The sequence below is a fragment of the Bombus pascuorum genome, chromosome 11, assembly GCF_905332965.1.
Source record: "Bombus pascuorum chromosome 11, iyBomPasc1.1, whole genome shotgun sequence".
NCBI classification, from domain to species: domain Eukaryota; kingdom Metazoa; phylum Arthropoda; class Insecta; order Hymenoptera; family Apidae; genus Bombus; species Bombus pascuorum.
Window position 1 is genome coordinate 6,684,086 of NC_083498.1, and position 19,035 is coordinate 6,703,120.

The 19,035-nt window shown below is 38.9% G+C and overlaps 1 protein-coding gene across 1 annotated transcript in view; it reads right to left on the reverse strand.

The window, feature by feature from the left end:
• Window positions 1-18,797, reverse strand: part of LOC132911902 (homeotic protein empty spiracles-like) — a 54,002-nt gene extending 35,205 nt beyond the window's left edge. The window contains exon 1 of the mRNA XM_060968929.1: window positions 17,110-18,797. Coding sequence (XP_060824912.1) covers window positions 17,110-18,007 — 898 coding nt within the window. The 5' untranslated portion in view covers window positions 18,008-18,797. The remainder of the gene's footprint in view (window positions 1-17,109) is intronic.
• Window positions 18,798-19,035: the final 238 nt, after the last annotated feature.

A 19,035-nucleotide genomic window follows, 5' to 3' on the forward strand; every position in this document is an offset into this window, starting at 1 on the left:
AGAAAAGTGAAAGCAGGGATGAAGTTCGTTTTTTGGTACAGTACAGGAAGCGTTGAGGGACGAGTTTTAGGATTCGCAGACGAAAGTGGAGTTTGGAAATGCGTGATGAAGAGGAGATTTTTACATTGGAAAGTAACAATGTTAAAACGGAAAGAAAAATAGGTTCTTACGTACACAATTTCCTTGAGACGATGGCAGAAATAGTAAGATATAAATTGGAACAAAGTTTCATGTTTGCTATCGGTGATAAGAGGACCAATGTTGCTGCGGTAAACGGTAAAAGAGCATATCGAAGAAGAAATCACATTGTGGATAAAGATGTTAAATCGTCAAACGTGTTTTACATGAAGATAAATAGTAAGGAAAAGAGATGAATGAATGAAAATAACTACAGCCAATAACACAAAAAGGAATATAATAAGGTGTTACGAAAGAAGGAATCTTCTAAACTTGTAAAACGTTTGACAGCTTCCATCCATAATCCATAAACACGTAGATTTAATCTCGTATCAAATATTCCAAGAATAAAAAATTATATGGATATAACAGTACAGAAGTGTTTCTAAGAAACGTCACATAATCTCTACAATCGCGTATTTAATAATTTCCAAACAAGCCTTCGTCAAGCGGTGTATCACCAAAAAAAAAAAAAAAAAGGAGGCCATACGATCGATTCGAGATGAGCACAGGATATCTTTTCGAGGATAATCGCGTCACCATAGACCATTAACGTCACGGAAGACTCATTCTCTGACGAAATATTCTTCGCTAAATTACGCAGTTGGTTAAACAATTAAGAAGCGCCAATTACGGAATTAAGTATGCAAATCAGCTGTCGTATATATAACCAACCGCCTCCGTAATTATGTAAATTCACGAACGAACAATCGCAGCCACCGATATATAACCAAATACGTATACACCGGTTCTTGAAGATATTTGATTACTCACATAGACAACTTTAATGCCCATATCGCATGTTGCATAAAATATTTCGAGATTTTACGAATACTGTAATTGGACACGACTTTCGTGATTACATTGATCATGATTGAAAGCAATACGAAAACCTATAAGAATATGAGATATTTCTTGCAAGTGTATAAGTATTTATTATTTAGTAAAAAATAAAAATACGTGACGAATAACCATCTTGAGCATGTAACAAGTGTTAAAGATTATCTCATTGAATATCGAAGTTCATTAATAACGAATAATTGACTGTTTAAATCTTGTAATTTCTATGTATATTTTTAAATGTGCTTTCAACTTTAGAATTATGAAACCAATATGATCATGATAGTCGAGTATCGTTAAAATATTGATGATATTACAAAATGTAGTAAATCAAAGGTTTTTTTTAACATGCAAGTAAAATACTGTGGAAATTCTTTACGAAATTTAATTCTACGATAATTCAATTATCATTATAATTCAATAACAAATAATTTATTTCGATAAGCTTCCAAACAACGGTAGTTATATTTTTCATACAAATGTAACGATACGTTGAGGGAACGGAGCTCCGAGTGATTAAATTATTACATGTAAAATATTGGCAATCCGAACGAGACAGGTTAACGAGTTACGAGTTCTAAAACACACGCCTATATAGTTTCCTATGGCGATTAATCATCCGCGATTCTGCATTCCTGTTAAAATAAAATATCGTCGTTATAGCCAAGCAAATGAGAATGATATTCTCGTTAAGTAAAATATTCAAAAAATTTCCTATAGGTTTTAAGTAATGGCGCTTCTAGTCTTTCATTATCCACATATTAATTTCGATTCCATCGAAACCGGTTAGAAATATGTTGCATTATAGGTAAGTATAACTCGCCTGCATATACGCCAATATAACAAACGACGGAGCCACGGTAATGAGCGATTACTATTTAATTACACGATTCGTTGGCTGCTCGACACGAGCAGTCATCCACCGATACCGGATATCGGCAACGATTTTTCAACGTGCACGGAATTGAAGATGTCGCACCATTTGCATACACGAACGACACTCCTCGTAACGAACGTATCTAATTGCCGTACCAGCAATTAGCGGCATATTTTACATGTGGATAACCACTTTGTTCGCGTCACGATTGCTTCTTTCGTTAATTCTTGCAAAAATTGCATATGCACGTACGCGCAAGTGAAACGTAACTAATTATGGATACACACTCGTATGTCCTATTTACATTTTCGTTGATTTTTTTTAAATGTTGCAACTGTACGTTGACAGAAGCGAGATATATCTTATACATTAATTATTATATCCTATGTGTGTGTGTATGTGTTGTAATTATTTCTTTTACTTGGGAAAATTGAGAGTACACGTTTATAGAACCGAAATGCTGTCTACTGCTCTTTATTTAATTAAATGTCCTATTTACATCTTCGCTAATTCTTTTTAACGCTGCAATTGTACGTTAACAGAAGTGAAAGATATCTCATCTACTGATTATGTATCCTATACATATTTTCGTTATTTCTTGTGCTTGGAAAAATTGCAAGTACACGGTGATGAAGAAACGAATCGGAATTGTACAATGATATTTTTCCGTGCGAGACTTGCTAGTTAATAGACACGTGTTATAAGATACGACATTAATCCACTAATGCTTCAAAAAAAAACTCAAAAATTCATAATACAATTTTCTAAATAAATTTAGATCTTATCCATCGTTTTTTGTATTTTTTTCAGAAAACCAGCTCCACACAAAACCTTCTCGATTCACGAAAATTTCAGTTCGACGAAGTTCGTTTGTATCTTTCACCGCCCAAGAAACGAACAGAACAATACGTACTTTCTCGACTCGAAAAAACACTACTCTACTTCGTCGCTCTATAAAACGCAACCAGTAGTGACACTCGACTAGTCAGACAATGCCGATCAACGAGAAGGAAGAAGCGCTCGCACAGTCCAACCTGCAAAAAAATCAGATCATTCGATTGTTCAATTTGCACGGTGGATCTCTGACTCGATCGCGATCACCGATCGACCGTGACGATTCGCTCAATGAAGACGTCAATCCGATTCACAAAGGAACGAATGAGGTAGAAGAGGGGAGAGAAATATCGCGTCATTGTCGATGGAACCTGAAAGATCAACGACAGAGGCGTTTTTCGATCGGTTCGGAACGATGGCTCGGTTGAAGAAAAAAAGCAAAAAGGAGATAAAAATGATGGGGGCAAACACATGGAAACACGTGGAACATGCGTGAAATCAAGATTCGAAAAAATGGATGACGGGAAGGCTACCGAACACCATTGTTGTCGATGGACACCCCATGGTGCGAACGTCACGAGGGTAAACGTCCCTTTAATAACGCTGATTAACACGGTATTGTATCCCGAAGCACTATACCAGGCCTCGATAACGACAAATGGAAACGTTCGCATGATTTCTATTATGAGTTTGAACATTCGCGTCACTCGATTGCTTTCTAACGCGAGTTTCACTGGGACCTCTTTTAAATTTTAATTCACTACCTCCGTTGGGGGATGGAGATACATGGGTGAATGATTTGAATGTCGTCGTTTTATACTGTGAAGATTAAAACGGCGAGAGAAGTGGACAAAATTGGGCACTATGCTAAATCTAACAATTCGATTAATTTCCTAAACAATAAGAAAATCATGATCTTTTTTCCAAATGTAATCCTTCTACCGTGTAAAATGTAATTAATATCTACAAAGCAATACAGAAGCGACTAAAGTCTATAACAAAATCGTAAGAGCTTCAATTTTACAGTTCACAAAATTTCAATTCCTTTATCATCTACCCTACAATTAATATTTCGTACAAAGTAGAGCTATTAGAACATTGCAGAAGCAATTAAAAAAGTCCTCCAACGATCCTAATATTCCAGTCAGACAATACAATATGACAAAAATAACCGAAACTCTTCTGTTGCTAGAAAGAAAAACAAAATTGCATAATTGACCCTCGAAATAGCCAAACACGCATAATCTACGACGATTCTAATAATTCTACTCTATTAGAAGCTTATTTACATTCGAATAGGTATTGCTGATTATTGCTGATCCGTCACCGTGGCTCGTTCGGGACCAATTTTCCAAGAAGCGTACTCTTCTTCGACGCCTGGCGTCGTAAAATTTGCATTTGTAAGCCCGGAACCGGTCGACGATTTTAACGTTTTAACGAAACCACAGTGGAATCGTGCCGTTCCGCGGGTCACATGTTTCACTTAACAAAAGGGTAATTACTCAGAACGGGCTTAATGGTAATTGCTCGTGACTTAACTGCAAAGGCAATTCCCTTTCGTAATATCAATTCTCCGTAAGCGGTGTCGACGGCAGACCAACAGGCGGGAATTCATTCCGCTATCACGTCCATTCCATTTGCGCAACCGCGTATTAGAGGTAATTAGTATTGCAACTGTTCGTTCGCCGTTGGCAGACGTCATTAAAAAATCGCGCCGTGTCAGCTCATTGCGACCAGACGAAGAATAGATACGTAACGAGATTTAACTTCTGTGTTTAGACGTTTTTAACGTGATTCTTCTGTTCTTCACCAAATCGAGTGCCTCGTTACACGGATATTCTCTTAAGAAAGAAGAAGTCTTTTTTTTGTATGTATAATGGGTATTAATTATATATGGTGAGAGGAAGAAGAGGTACGTAAGACATCTACGGTGTTCCATGCAACTGGGTCAAGATGTAGCTTCAACACATTCACTGCTAATTGAATTTTCATTGCCTATCCTACAGTATGGCTATTAACTTCAAGTGTTTTTCTTGTAAGTGGTAGATTTAGATGAGGGAAATGGAAAAGAAGGTTTCATTATTCAAAAATTTTCCACGGTTTTCGCCATCTATGTAATAATGAGGTCACGAGTGCTATGACACTGATATAACTACAATTCACTTTTACATCATATGAAAGCTATTGAGGTCAATTTAATAACCTCAATAATAATTGTAACACAATATTGCGTTAATTATCCGAATCAGTGTCGTATCGTCGCTGTCGCCACTAGTTCTTGCTATCGGAAAGGAACTTAAATTTCTGCTTTAAAAAATAAACTTTCCTAATGTCGACTACATAAGAATTATTTATAATTACTATGTATCGTTACCTCGAAGCACTTTTTCAAAAATGAATGAATGTCCTGCGTAATATACAGCTACGTTTCAAATTACAGCAATAAATTAGGAATAATAATTAGGGATAATTCCTATGTCGTGGAAACTACGTAAATAGATATTTGTTACGTTATCCGAACATTTCGATTTTCCGAACCACCTCGATGTCCCAATTGTTTCGAATAATTAACGTTTTATTGTACAGAATTTAAAAACTCAAAATAAACTCGACTGTCTACATCTGCATGTTTCATTCGCAGAATAACTTCGCATAACGTTTACATAACAATTTTAATATTTCATTATCAAATTTTGTAGGCAGAATTCTACGATAAAATTCAACTACAAAATGCCTCTTCTGCGATAAAGTCTAGTTACGATAGAACGCAATACTGTAATATGCTATTAGATTCGAAGAAATCCATCTATACGAGATACCATGGAATTTCTGTTATCTGAACATTCTGTTATCGGTGCTCTTATTTTTCCTCCATAACGGAGCTTGATTATAGTATAGCAGCAGAGCAACGGGTTATAATAAATACTTAGGCCAATAGTCGTAGCACAGATTCGACAATGTTTGAGTTTTTATGCCCTCTTCACATTCCTGATGCCCTGTGCTTAATGTGCAGAATCTGAACCCGAGGAGATGGAGGAAGTAGCGAGCAATAAAACTACGATTACATTAGCAGTGAATTATAGTATTTACGAATCGACAGCTACGAGCAGTAAAAATAATTCAACGAACACGCCATTGGAAGTCATTTAAGACAGATACGTTCTAATGACAAAAAACGATCCATAAAACCCAACAAATTACGCCCCGATCACCGTATTTTTTCCCTCGAGAATTTCTAAAAGAAAAGATAATACGACGAATATAAGAAAAAGTAGCAGCGTCGTTAATATTAACGTTGACTTTTAATATCGTTAACAACGGTTACACCTGGTTCGTATTTTTTATTGGCAGGAGAAAACGTTCATAAATCTAAAAAAGAGAAAAAAGAAAAGAAGAAAAGAATTTAATCGCCGTTCCTTTCTAGGAATTTGTAAAACTTGGCTAAAAGGAATGAAAGACTAGCTAAGACTAGGATTGCTGATAGTCACGTGGATTACGTGTTTTATATTTGTAATAAATATTTGGATGTTGTTCTCCTTCGGTAGATCGTAAAATATGATTTAAAAACGTAAAAGAATGATTGCACGAATGAGAAATAATTTAAACACGATTCTTTCCGAATAATTCATAAAAATTAATTAAGAAGGATATCACCGGCAGTCGTTCCCGCTACAATTCATCAACGATAAAAAATTCAGGAAAATAAATTATGAGGCACAATGAAGAGAAGGAACTTAATCGTTAGTTGCTACACTCAACAAATATATTTCCCAGCGATAAGACAGAGATGATTCGAACGCCATTCGTTCAGAACTTACGGAACACGACACGAGGGAACCAAGAAAAAAGAAAGGAAAAAAAACAAGAAGAACTTTAATATCATTAAAAATACATTTCCACCGGTTTCAAGAATTACACAAGCGTTATAAAGATCGAGTCTCTGGCTCTTTCTACAAAGTATAGCCTGCATAAAACTAACTAACTCAGATCTAAGGAAAAAGAGTAGTGGAAGAGGAAAAAGAAGTCCTCCTGGCACCATTATGAGCCACGAAGAGTAGCGAAGTCGAGAGCCGGAATAGATTACAGAAAACGACTCGAGAATTCCTTATCGAAACAGTTCCACGACCTTCCTCCCCCTTTCTCCCCACTGTAAACGCGTGCGGAAGACTGGATGCTAGGGCGGAGGATCCTTCGCGGTAATTACCGATACCGACTAATTGCCAGATAAGCGAGTGTCTACTGCACAAGCAGCGATTAGTTCAACTATGGTGTCAGAAATTTTTCTTCCGCTTAATTTTCACCTCCGCTTTGATATCTCTAGCTGTCTTCTTATGGACAACGTAATCCGCCAAACGATAATTTTCAACGGTACATATCCTGACTAAAGGAACAATCGGAGAACGAAAGCGAGTGACAATTTTCGTGGTCGATAAACCGCGGATTTTTATGAAAAACTTAAAAGTGTAAAAATGTACAATATGCTAGTAATATACGAGAATATAAGAAAAGAAAGTAAAGCGGTTATTATAATTTTATTATAGGAGATGAAATAAATCTTCACGTAGGTTTCGTTACCTTAGTTATGTTGATAGAAATATGAAATTGCATAAAAATCTGCAGTATACTGATCGTTATATGTCTATAATTATAAGTTCTACGATATACACAGGCTCGCCAGAGTATTGAAACACTTGTAAACCTCTTTTATGAATACACCACGTGTGTTAAAAATTCCATTAGCACTGGACGACTTGAACAAATCTCTTAGACCTATCCTTGTAATATCTACTCTAATTACAACCGAATGACGTTATTCGAAGAAAGTTTCGCCCAGTTAATGGCGTATTCCATTACCAAAAGTATCAATTAGAGTTATAATAGAATCCAATCAAATCTAACTCTATATCTGTGTCATTGTAATAACGTTTCTCTTCCTTTCTCGATTGCTATCCGCCGTTCTATCTTTGAAACAAATTTTCGATACAAATGGTAAATAGCCTCACAATGCAATTTCTCTTTCTCATTACACGAACCAAGCAGGCGTGACTTCAACTTGAGCGGTACTTCATTTAACACGAACGATCGTGACAATTACTCGAGTCAACAATTCCAACCGCCATACATTGGCTAGAAAATGGCACTAACTTCGGTAGCTTTGGTTGTCCGTTTCCAAACGAAATTTCTCGCTGTCGTTCATAATTATCGGTGGAAGTAGACAAAGTTTCATTTTGAACGTGACTTCAAGCGAGCTTACAACTTCCAATCATGCCACAAATTCTATTTCTTCAGCGAACTTCATTATAGTAAAATATACAAGTATAAATAAAAATTAAAGTGCTACAAATTTATACGCACTACTTTATTATCACTTCAATTCAGAGGTTGAACTATTATATCAAAGTTAAATGTAGATTAGATGCAAAAATTCGTAGAATGCTCGTAAAATATAGAAATATACGAAAAATCTAAATTATAATGTTCGCTGTAACATTTACAACTTCTTCTAGTTGCGTTCAGAAAAACACCAAATTGCATAAATTTCCTCAGTCTAATTACAATCTATTACTACACTTTAATACGTAATTTACATACAAATTAATATCACCGTAACCAATACCTGATTTCGTATTTCACATTTTCCGCTTGAATTCTCCTTCGCAAAATAATATCTTATTTACTCCGACCGAATAATTATAAATGAAAATTAATCAAAGATTCTTGTAAACACAGAAGCAACAGAAGCAAAGAAATTCTGAGAAATTCTACACAACTTTCTATATATGATACTCGGTATTCTAAAACGAGCTATTAGATAAGCGACTAGGGCCTCGTTCGAGTCCAAGTTACGTTGAAAATGGTAGCCTATCCAGCTGGCTCAAGTACTCGAGAAATAACAGTAATCGAATGGTAACGTGAGTCCTCGTCCTGTTCCGAGAACACCGCCCGAAGTAACGCGCTGATGAGACAAAATTGACCAAAAAATAGTAAACAACCCTAACCGAGTAACACACGGCATTGAAGCCACTTCATCATCGAATCATTGACTGGGACGTCGCCTTAGGCGGGCCATTCGATGAGTGTCTGAATCCTAAGCGTTTTACTCCCAGCCACCTCTTCAAATTGCTACCCTAACAGGGTCTCGTTTACGAACCTTGGGAAACAATGAATGATGATAGTCACGTTAATGCGAAGAAAAATCTTCCACCACTTAACGTCCTAGTTTCTAGGGTAACTTTTGCGTTAAGGATCGACGAATTTGATTATTTTATCCGAAGATCATTCGTTTTTTGAACTATTTGTACTCGTTAGATCTTCGAGTACGCTATAGGTCACGATAGACTGCTGATAATTATAATTTACAAGATCAGGTTTCAATCGGAATACTAAAATATCTGAGAAGCACGCCAGGAAAGTCAACGTATTTCCATTTCGCCAATTAAGGGTGAAAAGCTACCCCAATTACGAGTGAACGCTAATATTCAGTCTCCATACCGAAGCAGTATCCGATCCTTGCAGGGAAACTTAATTCCAAGTACTCAGAAACGCCACCATCGGTTCACCCAAGCAACTAGAAAAAGTCCCTAGGGGCGCTCGCACAACGCACCATAAGGCTTACACGGTCACGATTTTTTCCGCGCGCGGAACTAGTTTCCTCTCTCTATCGAGGGACAAAATAACCGTATACGATCCCGGTAGATCGCGGTAAATTTATGGTAATCGTCGATAGTCCATTTCTATCGACGGGGACGTTTCGCCTTTTCCTAGCTTTTTCCCAGCCGACGGGCCTGACCTCGTATGCTACCTTCCAGGCCTGGTCTGATGTCGCCTGATTGCCGCCCGATTAGGTATAACCAACGAACTACACCCGTGCAGCTCGAAACGAAGCGGCGGCGTTGTCTCCATACACGTAGCGGTGGAGGAAGAAAAAGAAAAAAAAAAGAAGAGAGGAAAAAAAGTACGGAGGAAAAAGGGAGGAGGAGGAGGAGGAGGATTGATTTTCCAATGAAGTTTCGTTGCAAAAAGTGGATTTTTCGATTGAGCGATTAATCTTCGAGCGGAACGAACAGCCTCGACGTAAGAACCACGACAACCGCGGGAATATAATTAGAGAAAAAATGTCTGCTCACATGATTGGACGACACTGAACGATAATAAACCGCTAAGGAGAGGTAGGATGGTTTTCGCGTAATAACACGGCCGAGATTCGAGCTGCTAAATTATCGGTTGCGTAATACAGAAATCATGGATTTCAGTTCGAGCGGCAGGGAAAATAAAGAAAATAAATATAAAAAGTAGGAGGATACAGGGGAATTCGGAAAGCTTCGAGCACCTGTCGCGGTTCTCGTTTCGCGCGACGTCCGCCTGTTCATTAAGGAATGCGTAATTACTACTTCTGAGGAGACGTTTCGAATTTTTCTGATGTAGAGCTGCCTTTGGGTGGTATATACTTAATTAACTGGCGCGTTATTTATAAACGTGGATGGGAATGGATATATTTTCGTGGGCAACGTTCGCAGCAACTTCGATTGAATGATATACAGTGGTTACGCAAAGCACATCGCACCAGCGATATATTTATTGTAGAATCTACTAACTAATTAGGTCCAGGTAATTAAATTTCGTATCATTTGGCAGAATTTTCAGATGAATACAGAGCTTCGATATTATAAAAATGAAATGTATACAAACTGCTATAAAGACCTTCTACTGGAAAACAAAGAGTATGTGGCAATACCTTTTGTAGCCATTACGTATGAAATGCTGCGAGGATCACGTGAACTGTTTGCATGATTTGCGGGCATATGTATAGAATTTTTTGAAGAATAGAGAAATTGTGATATACTGTCATGATGCCAAATTAAACTATTGGACAGTTTTGGTGAGAATATTAGGGCTGTAAGATACGTTAGAATGATTAAAGGCCGCAAAAGGTACTGGCAAGTTGTCCCTTTTAACGTAAGATTGAGCATTTTGAACGATCGGGTATTACTTGGTAGCATTAAATTTCTTTTAATTATCGAGCCTGTCAAGATTATGTAGCGGATGAGGGGATATAGTATTTTGGATCGCAGAAGTTATCAGGTTGTTTATTATTGCAACCGTCCAGTATATGTAAATCAATACTTTAAAATAAAGTACGAGTACAACGTCGATAGACGTCCTTATAGGAGATTTCCGGTGAAGTAAATCGCCTGTCGGTACACTACGAAGATTCGCTAATGCTTTATATCCCACTAAACATTTACTCGTATTACACCTAAACTCGCTCGCTAAATCAACTCAATAATCGCTCGATAAATAATAATCTCGCTCGTGTCCACTTGTATATACTGGTCGGGGGAGTCGGAACATTCAAATTCTTTTTGGAACGACGGTTATCCTCAACGGCAGCATTGTTTTTGGCTAGAGATAATCCAGCTTTATTTATGTGTGTCTAAACAGTATCCGTAATCCGAGGCACAACAACAACAAGAGTCGCTCTCGCTTCGTCTCGTCCTGACTCGTGTGTCTCCACAATTATATGCTGGAAGCGCGATCATTGTAATAGATAAGAAATATTAAAATGTCATGAGTAATTTATGATGAAGAATCTTCAATCTCATAAATTAATACCAATCCTCATATCGGATACAATCTATGTTCCTCGTATTTAAATCACAACTCTCAATAAGGTCAACTTCTTCCCCAAAAGAAGTTACAGAAAATTAGCATTAAGAATCAATCTTACTCAACGTGTCATTCTGTCGCTCTCCTATATCTAGATAGAAATCTAAGTAATTAACCTTTCCATTAAACCCTTAATCACACAACAAAAGCCTACATCAAAGATCCTAACCTATGGCAAATATTATACATCACATAGAAATTAATTTTTCACAAACAAATCCTTCAAATGTTAAACTGAAAAAAATCTCAAGAAAATCACGATGATTTGAAGACTGTAACACAACAAAGCACTACTTCTACATTCATCATTGCTAACACGCTCCATAATAATCCTCCCCCATCAGTGGCGCGTTTCACGTCTTGTAAATCGCCTCGCGTATAAACGTCCACGCGTGTCCATAAAACGTCCATCGAGGTTTTCCACTTGACGCATTCGTTTTCAAACGATCATCCCCTCGTCCCTTTCGATTCGTCATCGTGGTCATTCGAAGAATCGAAGCTAGCGCATACGCGCGCTCGCAATGAGTAAATTATTATTGGTCGTGCCAAGCACGCGATCGATCGTTTCTTTTCCTCCATATAATAATTAATTCTATTCTTAACAGAAACTTGCAAACCAATCCTTTTCCTGGAAATTATTTCCTCGATCTTCCGCTTTTCACAGTTACACAAAGCCAACCAGAGATACGTGTATCTTCCCAAACGAAAATAAATTTCCAAAATTTCGGATAAAAATTAGCCCTTCGATAAACTGATATATATATATATATATACAGGGTGAGGCGGTAATTGTGATAGAACTGGGTAAAGAGCGATTTCACGTGAAAAAATGAGAGAAGAATTTTAAATAATAAAATAAAAATCGACTTTCAAGATAAGGCAAGCATACTTAAACTTGTCTAATTGCAAACTGAACAAGAGTAAATAATCGACAGAGGTTTTTTACTACATTTGAAAATAAGTAGAAACTGTAGAATAGAATTTTTTCACTAGATGCTTCGTTTTCGAGGAAATTAAATTTGAAGATCCATCATGTGCGTGTACCCGACCAGTTCATAAACGCGTTTAAACCTCTTTTTCTTTAAGACGAAACGGAAGAATTTTATTTCACATTGTTGACTTAATTCACACGTACAATAACCTTCTGCTGATCGTTCACTCATACGCAATCGGTACTTAGCCAAACTAAAGCAGACTCGACAAATTTTCAAACTGAATCTTCACAGAAACGAAGCGTCGTGCGAACAAATTTCATTCTACAGTTTCCACTTATTTTTTTCACGGAGAATCTGTCCGATTCTATTAACTGACACCGCCTCATCCTCTACAAATATGAATGCTTCGTGATAAAATTCTTGTTTCTAACATACGTCGCGTCTTGTACGAGTTACGTACGATCGAATGATTTACAATCGACTAGCGATCGTAGATAAAATTAACTGTGGTACGAACGAACCGACGAATGGTGAGACATGAAACTCCGCGTGCTTCAACTTGAAATCGGTAATGTCTTCACACCTTCACAGGTGGAAGAAACTGACGAAGTTGTCGAACGGTATCGTTCGTCGTACAATGCACAGCTACCTGTTTTGCTTTGCCTTGGCTAATTAGATTCCAGTTACAGGTAGCCGGTAATCGCTTGGAGATAAATGGGCGAACTGTCGCGCAACATCTGTCTGAGTGGAAGTATGCGTGTTGTAAAACGATAGCGAGAATCATCAATTTTACGAGGAAAAATTTTTTTCAACGTTGCTATATTCCTGAGGAACCTTCCCTTTTTTTTCATGAAAGTTTGTTTTATGACAAGCTTCAGTTGCACAGTATGATACCCAAACGAATTAAAAAAATCTTATCCTTCACCGAATATCCTGATGTTTTTCCCAGAATTTATTTATCGGTATACAATAAATGTATTCCTATTTATCGATTTCTTCTATCGCCGGCAAAGTTATTCTGTTAATGAATTACGAGTAAGTCTTCGAACATTTTGCATGAAACTTCATATGATAATTTTTTGGATAAAATTGATTTAGATCATCTTCAGATTGATTACCTACAACTATTAACAATATTCAACACGATTCCTTCACTAAAAATTCTTCAAAAAACGGGTTCTTTTAAATCCATTTATCAAGCGTACATTAAATCTGCCTATCTCAATAGAAAGCTTCAAAATCTTTTAGCAAAAATTATTTCGACCACTTGCTCGATTCTCCACTTTTTACTAATTCACCACAAGATCGCTCCTATATTTTCCTAATCTAGAATAAATATCCAAACAGTTCTTCTAACTCTACAATTAATCGCCTCGGGCAGAGCCATTTCAAAAAGTTCAATCACCACGCAATACTACCAACTGCAACCACTAAACAAACAACGCTATCGCTTCTCTTCTCCTCCATTCACTATCCGCTATCATGGATGACTGGATGGAACGCTATCTCGTCGTTACGATATGGCCAGTATCGTGGAATAATTCATAATTGGTCCAGTGGTCCGGTTATCACTCTCGAATGAATCAATTACGCGAACCCGCTTGTTTTGCCTCGTCGTTTATGGCTCGAGATAAGAATGATCGCGCCGCGGACACAACAACGTTACAAAATCTTCGTTACGAAATCTTTGCGTAACCTCTTCTTCACGGGGTAAAGAAACGCGTACATTCCTTCTTATTTACCAGCCCTACGGAATATACACGTAATTATCGTGTTCGTCGTTTAAGCGCGATCGACTCCGATATACGCTGTTTACATCGCGACCAAATCGATAATCTCTCGCGGAGCGAACCGGTCGACATAAGGGAAAAAGAGGGAGAGGGGAAAAAAAGCGAGAATATCGCGCCATGGGGTTTATTAACTTGGAATATGACGAGTTAACTCGCGGATCTCGGCTATCCGCACGTTCCACGCTTATAATTGATTCTTTATTCTTGTTTATTACTTTAGAGACATATACATACATATTTATATAGGAATTAAGACTATGGTGTTTGGGAAAATTGAGGATGTTGCGCGTTAGCAGGCTCGCGCTTGTACCTTTGGAGAGGCCCTAGGTGCAGCATCATTACGAGGCATAATTGAGCTTTAAAGTTAGGTTTCAAAATGTGGCGCCATAGAGAGCGGGCACAGTTGATGCACCTTCGCGCGGTAGGAAAAATAATAATTACACGGGTAAAAATAGGTGTTAATTCGATGTTCACTCTCGTAGGGTAAAGTAAAACTTTCTTTGGAAAGATCATTATTTTACAAATATATTTTAACTTGCATCTTGAAACATAAAGACATCCGAAATCATGTAGCAAAAGATTAAAACCCATGCAGTGCAAATTTTTCTCTATTGTAAATATAATTTACGGTTCGTTCCAGCGGTCCTGCAAGGACATTGCCTTTTGTCCGGGATTTCCCTCGAAGAGCCGTGAAAATCGCTTAAAGAAAGCGAAGTTAAAGATGGTTTTTCGATCGGCAGAATTGCTCGACGATCGCGTGCGAAAGAAGCACGTATAGAGAACCAACTGACAACGATCTAACCATGTAAACGAGCCTCCTGCCTCCTTTTTTCTTTTCCTCGAAACCAACAAAAATACCATGTCGTTCGCAAGAAATAATTTTACAACGAGCATATGATTTCGAAATCGTTCGATGGAATTCGTAACCAAGTGTTGCCCTTTCGTCTAGCAATTAACGAGAAAACCGAATAACAGCTTTTAGTATTGCTCGATGAATCGATAACACTTTGTCGGATAAATATGTTATTAAAAACGACGACTGATATTATTGCGGAGTTAAAGGAATTAATATAAGTATTCCGTGGAATAAACAGGCAAAAACGTCTTAACATGAGATTGCTTTCTATTCATTAGATGTTATTTGAACGAACTACTGTTGTATCATGCAGTTGAAAGAATCGAGAACTAACGAACCGTTGAATAAACAGAGGAAAACGTTTTGACGAGCAAGAGCTTCCTATGCGTTCGGTCGGAAAGAAATAATTATATTTTTCGGAAACACAACTACGTATCTCGTTGAACCACGTACACATTCTACGAATTGACGGTAATGTCTTGATCAGTGAATCGGTCACTCGTTGATATTTCAATTAAAATTTATGTATTAAATATTTCTTTGCTTAAGTACGTCTGTATAAGTAACGCGAGGATTGACTACTTTCTTATTCGCTTTAATGCGGTATCTGACGCAAAACATCGAACTATTAGGTATACGTAAACGTAAGTTATGTTCCGTAATCTGCGATCTTGTAATTAAGAAGCGATGTCGATTATAAAATTGAACTTTGATGCAAAGGCAACCATTCTTGGAAATGTATGTTCTAAAGATATATAAACGTCTTACAATCGACCTATTAATTTGTCATGTTATGAATATAAATAGTATACCTGAATATCTAGTATTATAATACCAAACAAGCCACACACCGTTGCAAAACTACATAATTTTATAATTATTTAACCATTTTTATTCATCGCCTTATCACACCTATCCTTTGACGTGAAACTAATGGAACACAGAAGCAGAAATATGTCGTTTTATCTGACAAGCTTCGATAAGTTTAAGATAACTTTACTACGAAGCTTGATATTTGCCAGGAAGTCATATAAAACTTGATAACTTTACTATCAAGTTTATTTATGCAACAAAAACAACATTTATTTATTTCTCTACTTGTACCGCTATCAATGATAAAAAGCGATATAGGTACACGTATACGTAAGCATTCTTGCAACTATAAAAACATGAATCGCGTCTTTCGAGTCACGCGAACCAGAAACTGAAAGCTATCATTCCAGACACTGTGTTTTAATTTCCATCGTGTAGGCAAATTTCAATATCGAGTGTTCTATTTTTCTCCACTTTCCTCTATTTCTGCCTAATCAATTACAATGAAACTAACAGCCAGAGAAATAAAATTGAATCCACAGAAAGAGAGAGAGAGGGAGAGAGAGAGAGAGACTCTCCATTAACACTCAATTGGTATCATTGGGTTACGTAGATGAGTTCCACAATAGTTTCAATTAAATTACTTAATTTTAGGATACTTTATTTCAACTTACATTGTTTAGTTTATGCGATAAGGTGCAAGATATGCGATATGAATATGAAACTAAATCCACAAGGATTAAATAATGTTATTCGAATCAAACTGCAATTGTTGCGATCACCTATGATCCAACGATGTCAGTTTCCTCTAACTATTTCCGGGTACAATTTATTAAGACCAGAAAGAAATAGATACGTTTTTCATCATGGTCGGAAAAATAAGATAAGCACGCGTAATCTGACAATTGCGCGACAAGCTAATTATCCAAACATGTAAGTACACTGAATAATATGCAATCACGATAATATTTCTTGCAGCTTTTACAGTTATAGTTCAACAATAGAAAAACTAAACGCACAAGAGACAAACAAATGAACATAGTGTTTTCTTTAAATTAAAACAAATTAATACGGTCCTTGATTGTAACATAATAAATAACGAAATATATTCAACTATACTAAGAACTCTCAAGACTAAGAAAAAAAAACATCTCTGCTGATTGTCTAACAATAGCACGCTTACATATTTTCCAAGTTGAAACAGTCCTTTCGTCCTAACCCATCAAATCTAATGAACACAACGAAATACACTCAACTATTCCAAAAGCGAAAAACACAAAGCTGGGAACTAAGAAGAACAAAGACAGCTGCGGGACGTACCTCCGGGAAATCTATGAGGGAAGATCCTTCCATGCCTAGACAGAAGCCAAGGATACAACGGATAGCTGTCTCTAGGCGGTTGATGAGGATGCGGCGGTGGATGAGGTCCACCAGGCGCGCCGCCATGGGGATAAGGTCCGTGCGGTGGTCCATGGGGCGACGCGCCGTGATGCGCCTGAAGGGCCACTGCGAGATTCGCCGCTTGGAAATGTTGCGCCGCGGCCAAATTCGCGGCTAGTGCTAACTGCTGTTGCGTATGATACTCGTTCTGTCCGGTTTGTGGTCCCGTTGGACCGTGTCCTGGTAGACCATAAAGAGATTTCAACTGTTCAGCCGCGACCGCTGCCGCGGTTGCCGCGCCAGGCGGCGGTGCGAGGTAATTGGGACTCGGTCTGACAACTCCTGGTGGCGGCTGAGGGTGTGTACCGACGGGAGAATCACCGTGGGATATCCTATGAGGTGGGCTGGGACTGTTGTTCGGCGTAGATCCTCCACTGTGACTGTGAACCGTCGTTCTGCTAAAATCCAAGTGGGTGGCGGCGGATAAGTGATGATGATGTCCATGGTGATTGCCGTGATGGTGATGATGGGTGCCTGGATGTGACGGCGTTCTTCGAGAGTTAGGGTACGACTCCACGGAGGAACTTCGAGACACCGGCCGATCAGAGCCCTCGGAATGAGCGCCAGGGGATCGCGTGGTCACTCGACGAGTTCGAGGCGAAGACGAACCCTCGACCACGTCCATCGGGCTGCCATCTCTCTCGATTTCGACCCGTTCCAAACGGTCCAAGCGATCCTCGCGACCCTGTCCACCACCACCGACGATCGAGTCGATGCTGAAGCCGATCTTCGGCTTCGAGGGCACCGGTACAATTGGCGTCGGCGCGAGCGGCATCATCGTACGATTATCGTACGCCTGGCTGATGGACTGGCCACTTCTGCAACACGCGAGGGCTCCAGGTAACTCGGTCGAGTCAGGTCCGCCGCATGCCTGCACCCGCCCCGGTCCCGGTTCCTTTACCAGACCGAGAACGCTTGCCTGCCAGACGTCCAGCCACGGGTTACTCCTTGAGAACACTTTGGACGCACTTATCGACGCACTGATAACTCCCTATTTTGGGATACTATCCCAGTTGTAACTTAGTGTTGACAATGTTCTTGATGACAATTATCGTCCGTTTTCTTTCGTTAATGAGTGCATCGTCCATTTGTTGATCTGTTCACCACACCAACGTATAATATCCTCTTAGTTCACGTATTATTCTACGACTGTTTTCGAAATATGCGACACTGTAGTTTCCACCACCAAAATCACCACTGATTCATCGTTCACGAGAGATTCGTGTAGCGTCACTGAGGGATCATCCAGTCCACGATGACCCCGCGCGAGACAAGGAGTAGTGTCACCACTGTAACGCAAGAGAGAGAGGCCGCAACACGAAGCGTTTCGCTCACACGGCCGACACACACTGCGATATCCCGGGACCGCGCCTCTCCATCGAGCTCCAGCCCCGCGGCACCAAATTTACTCCGGCCAAAGGAACCACTCGGGCACAGTTGTCCCGAAAAAAGAGCAACTGTGGCCCCAACGAGCGTATCTCGAGACTCCAGCGGACCACGGGCTCTCTGACGGATGTTTCTGGCACGAGAGCTTGCTAGTGTTTGAGCAAATTACAGGCTAAACGAGGCGCTCTTGGATGGTGGTGGGGGGAACTGTTCCTCGGCCACTTCCCAACCCCACCGCCGTGCACCGCCACTTCACTAGTGGGGATAGAGAATCGACGAAAACTGGGCGGTTCTTCAAGGTACGAACAGCTATACTAGGCGTACACCACTTCAACAGGATTGGACGATTCTTCGAGGTAGAAACTCGCTGGTCTGCACCAGCCACGCTACCCCGATTCCGCGAGCAGCGTACGAGCTGCA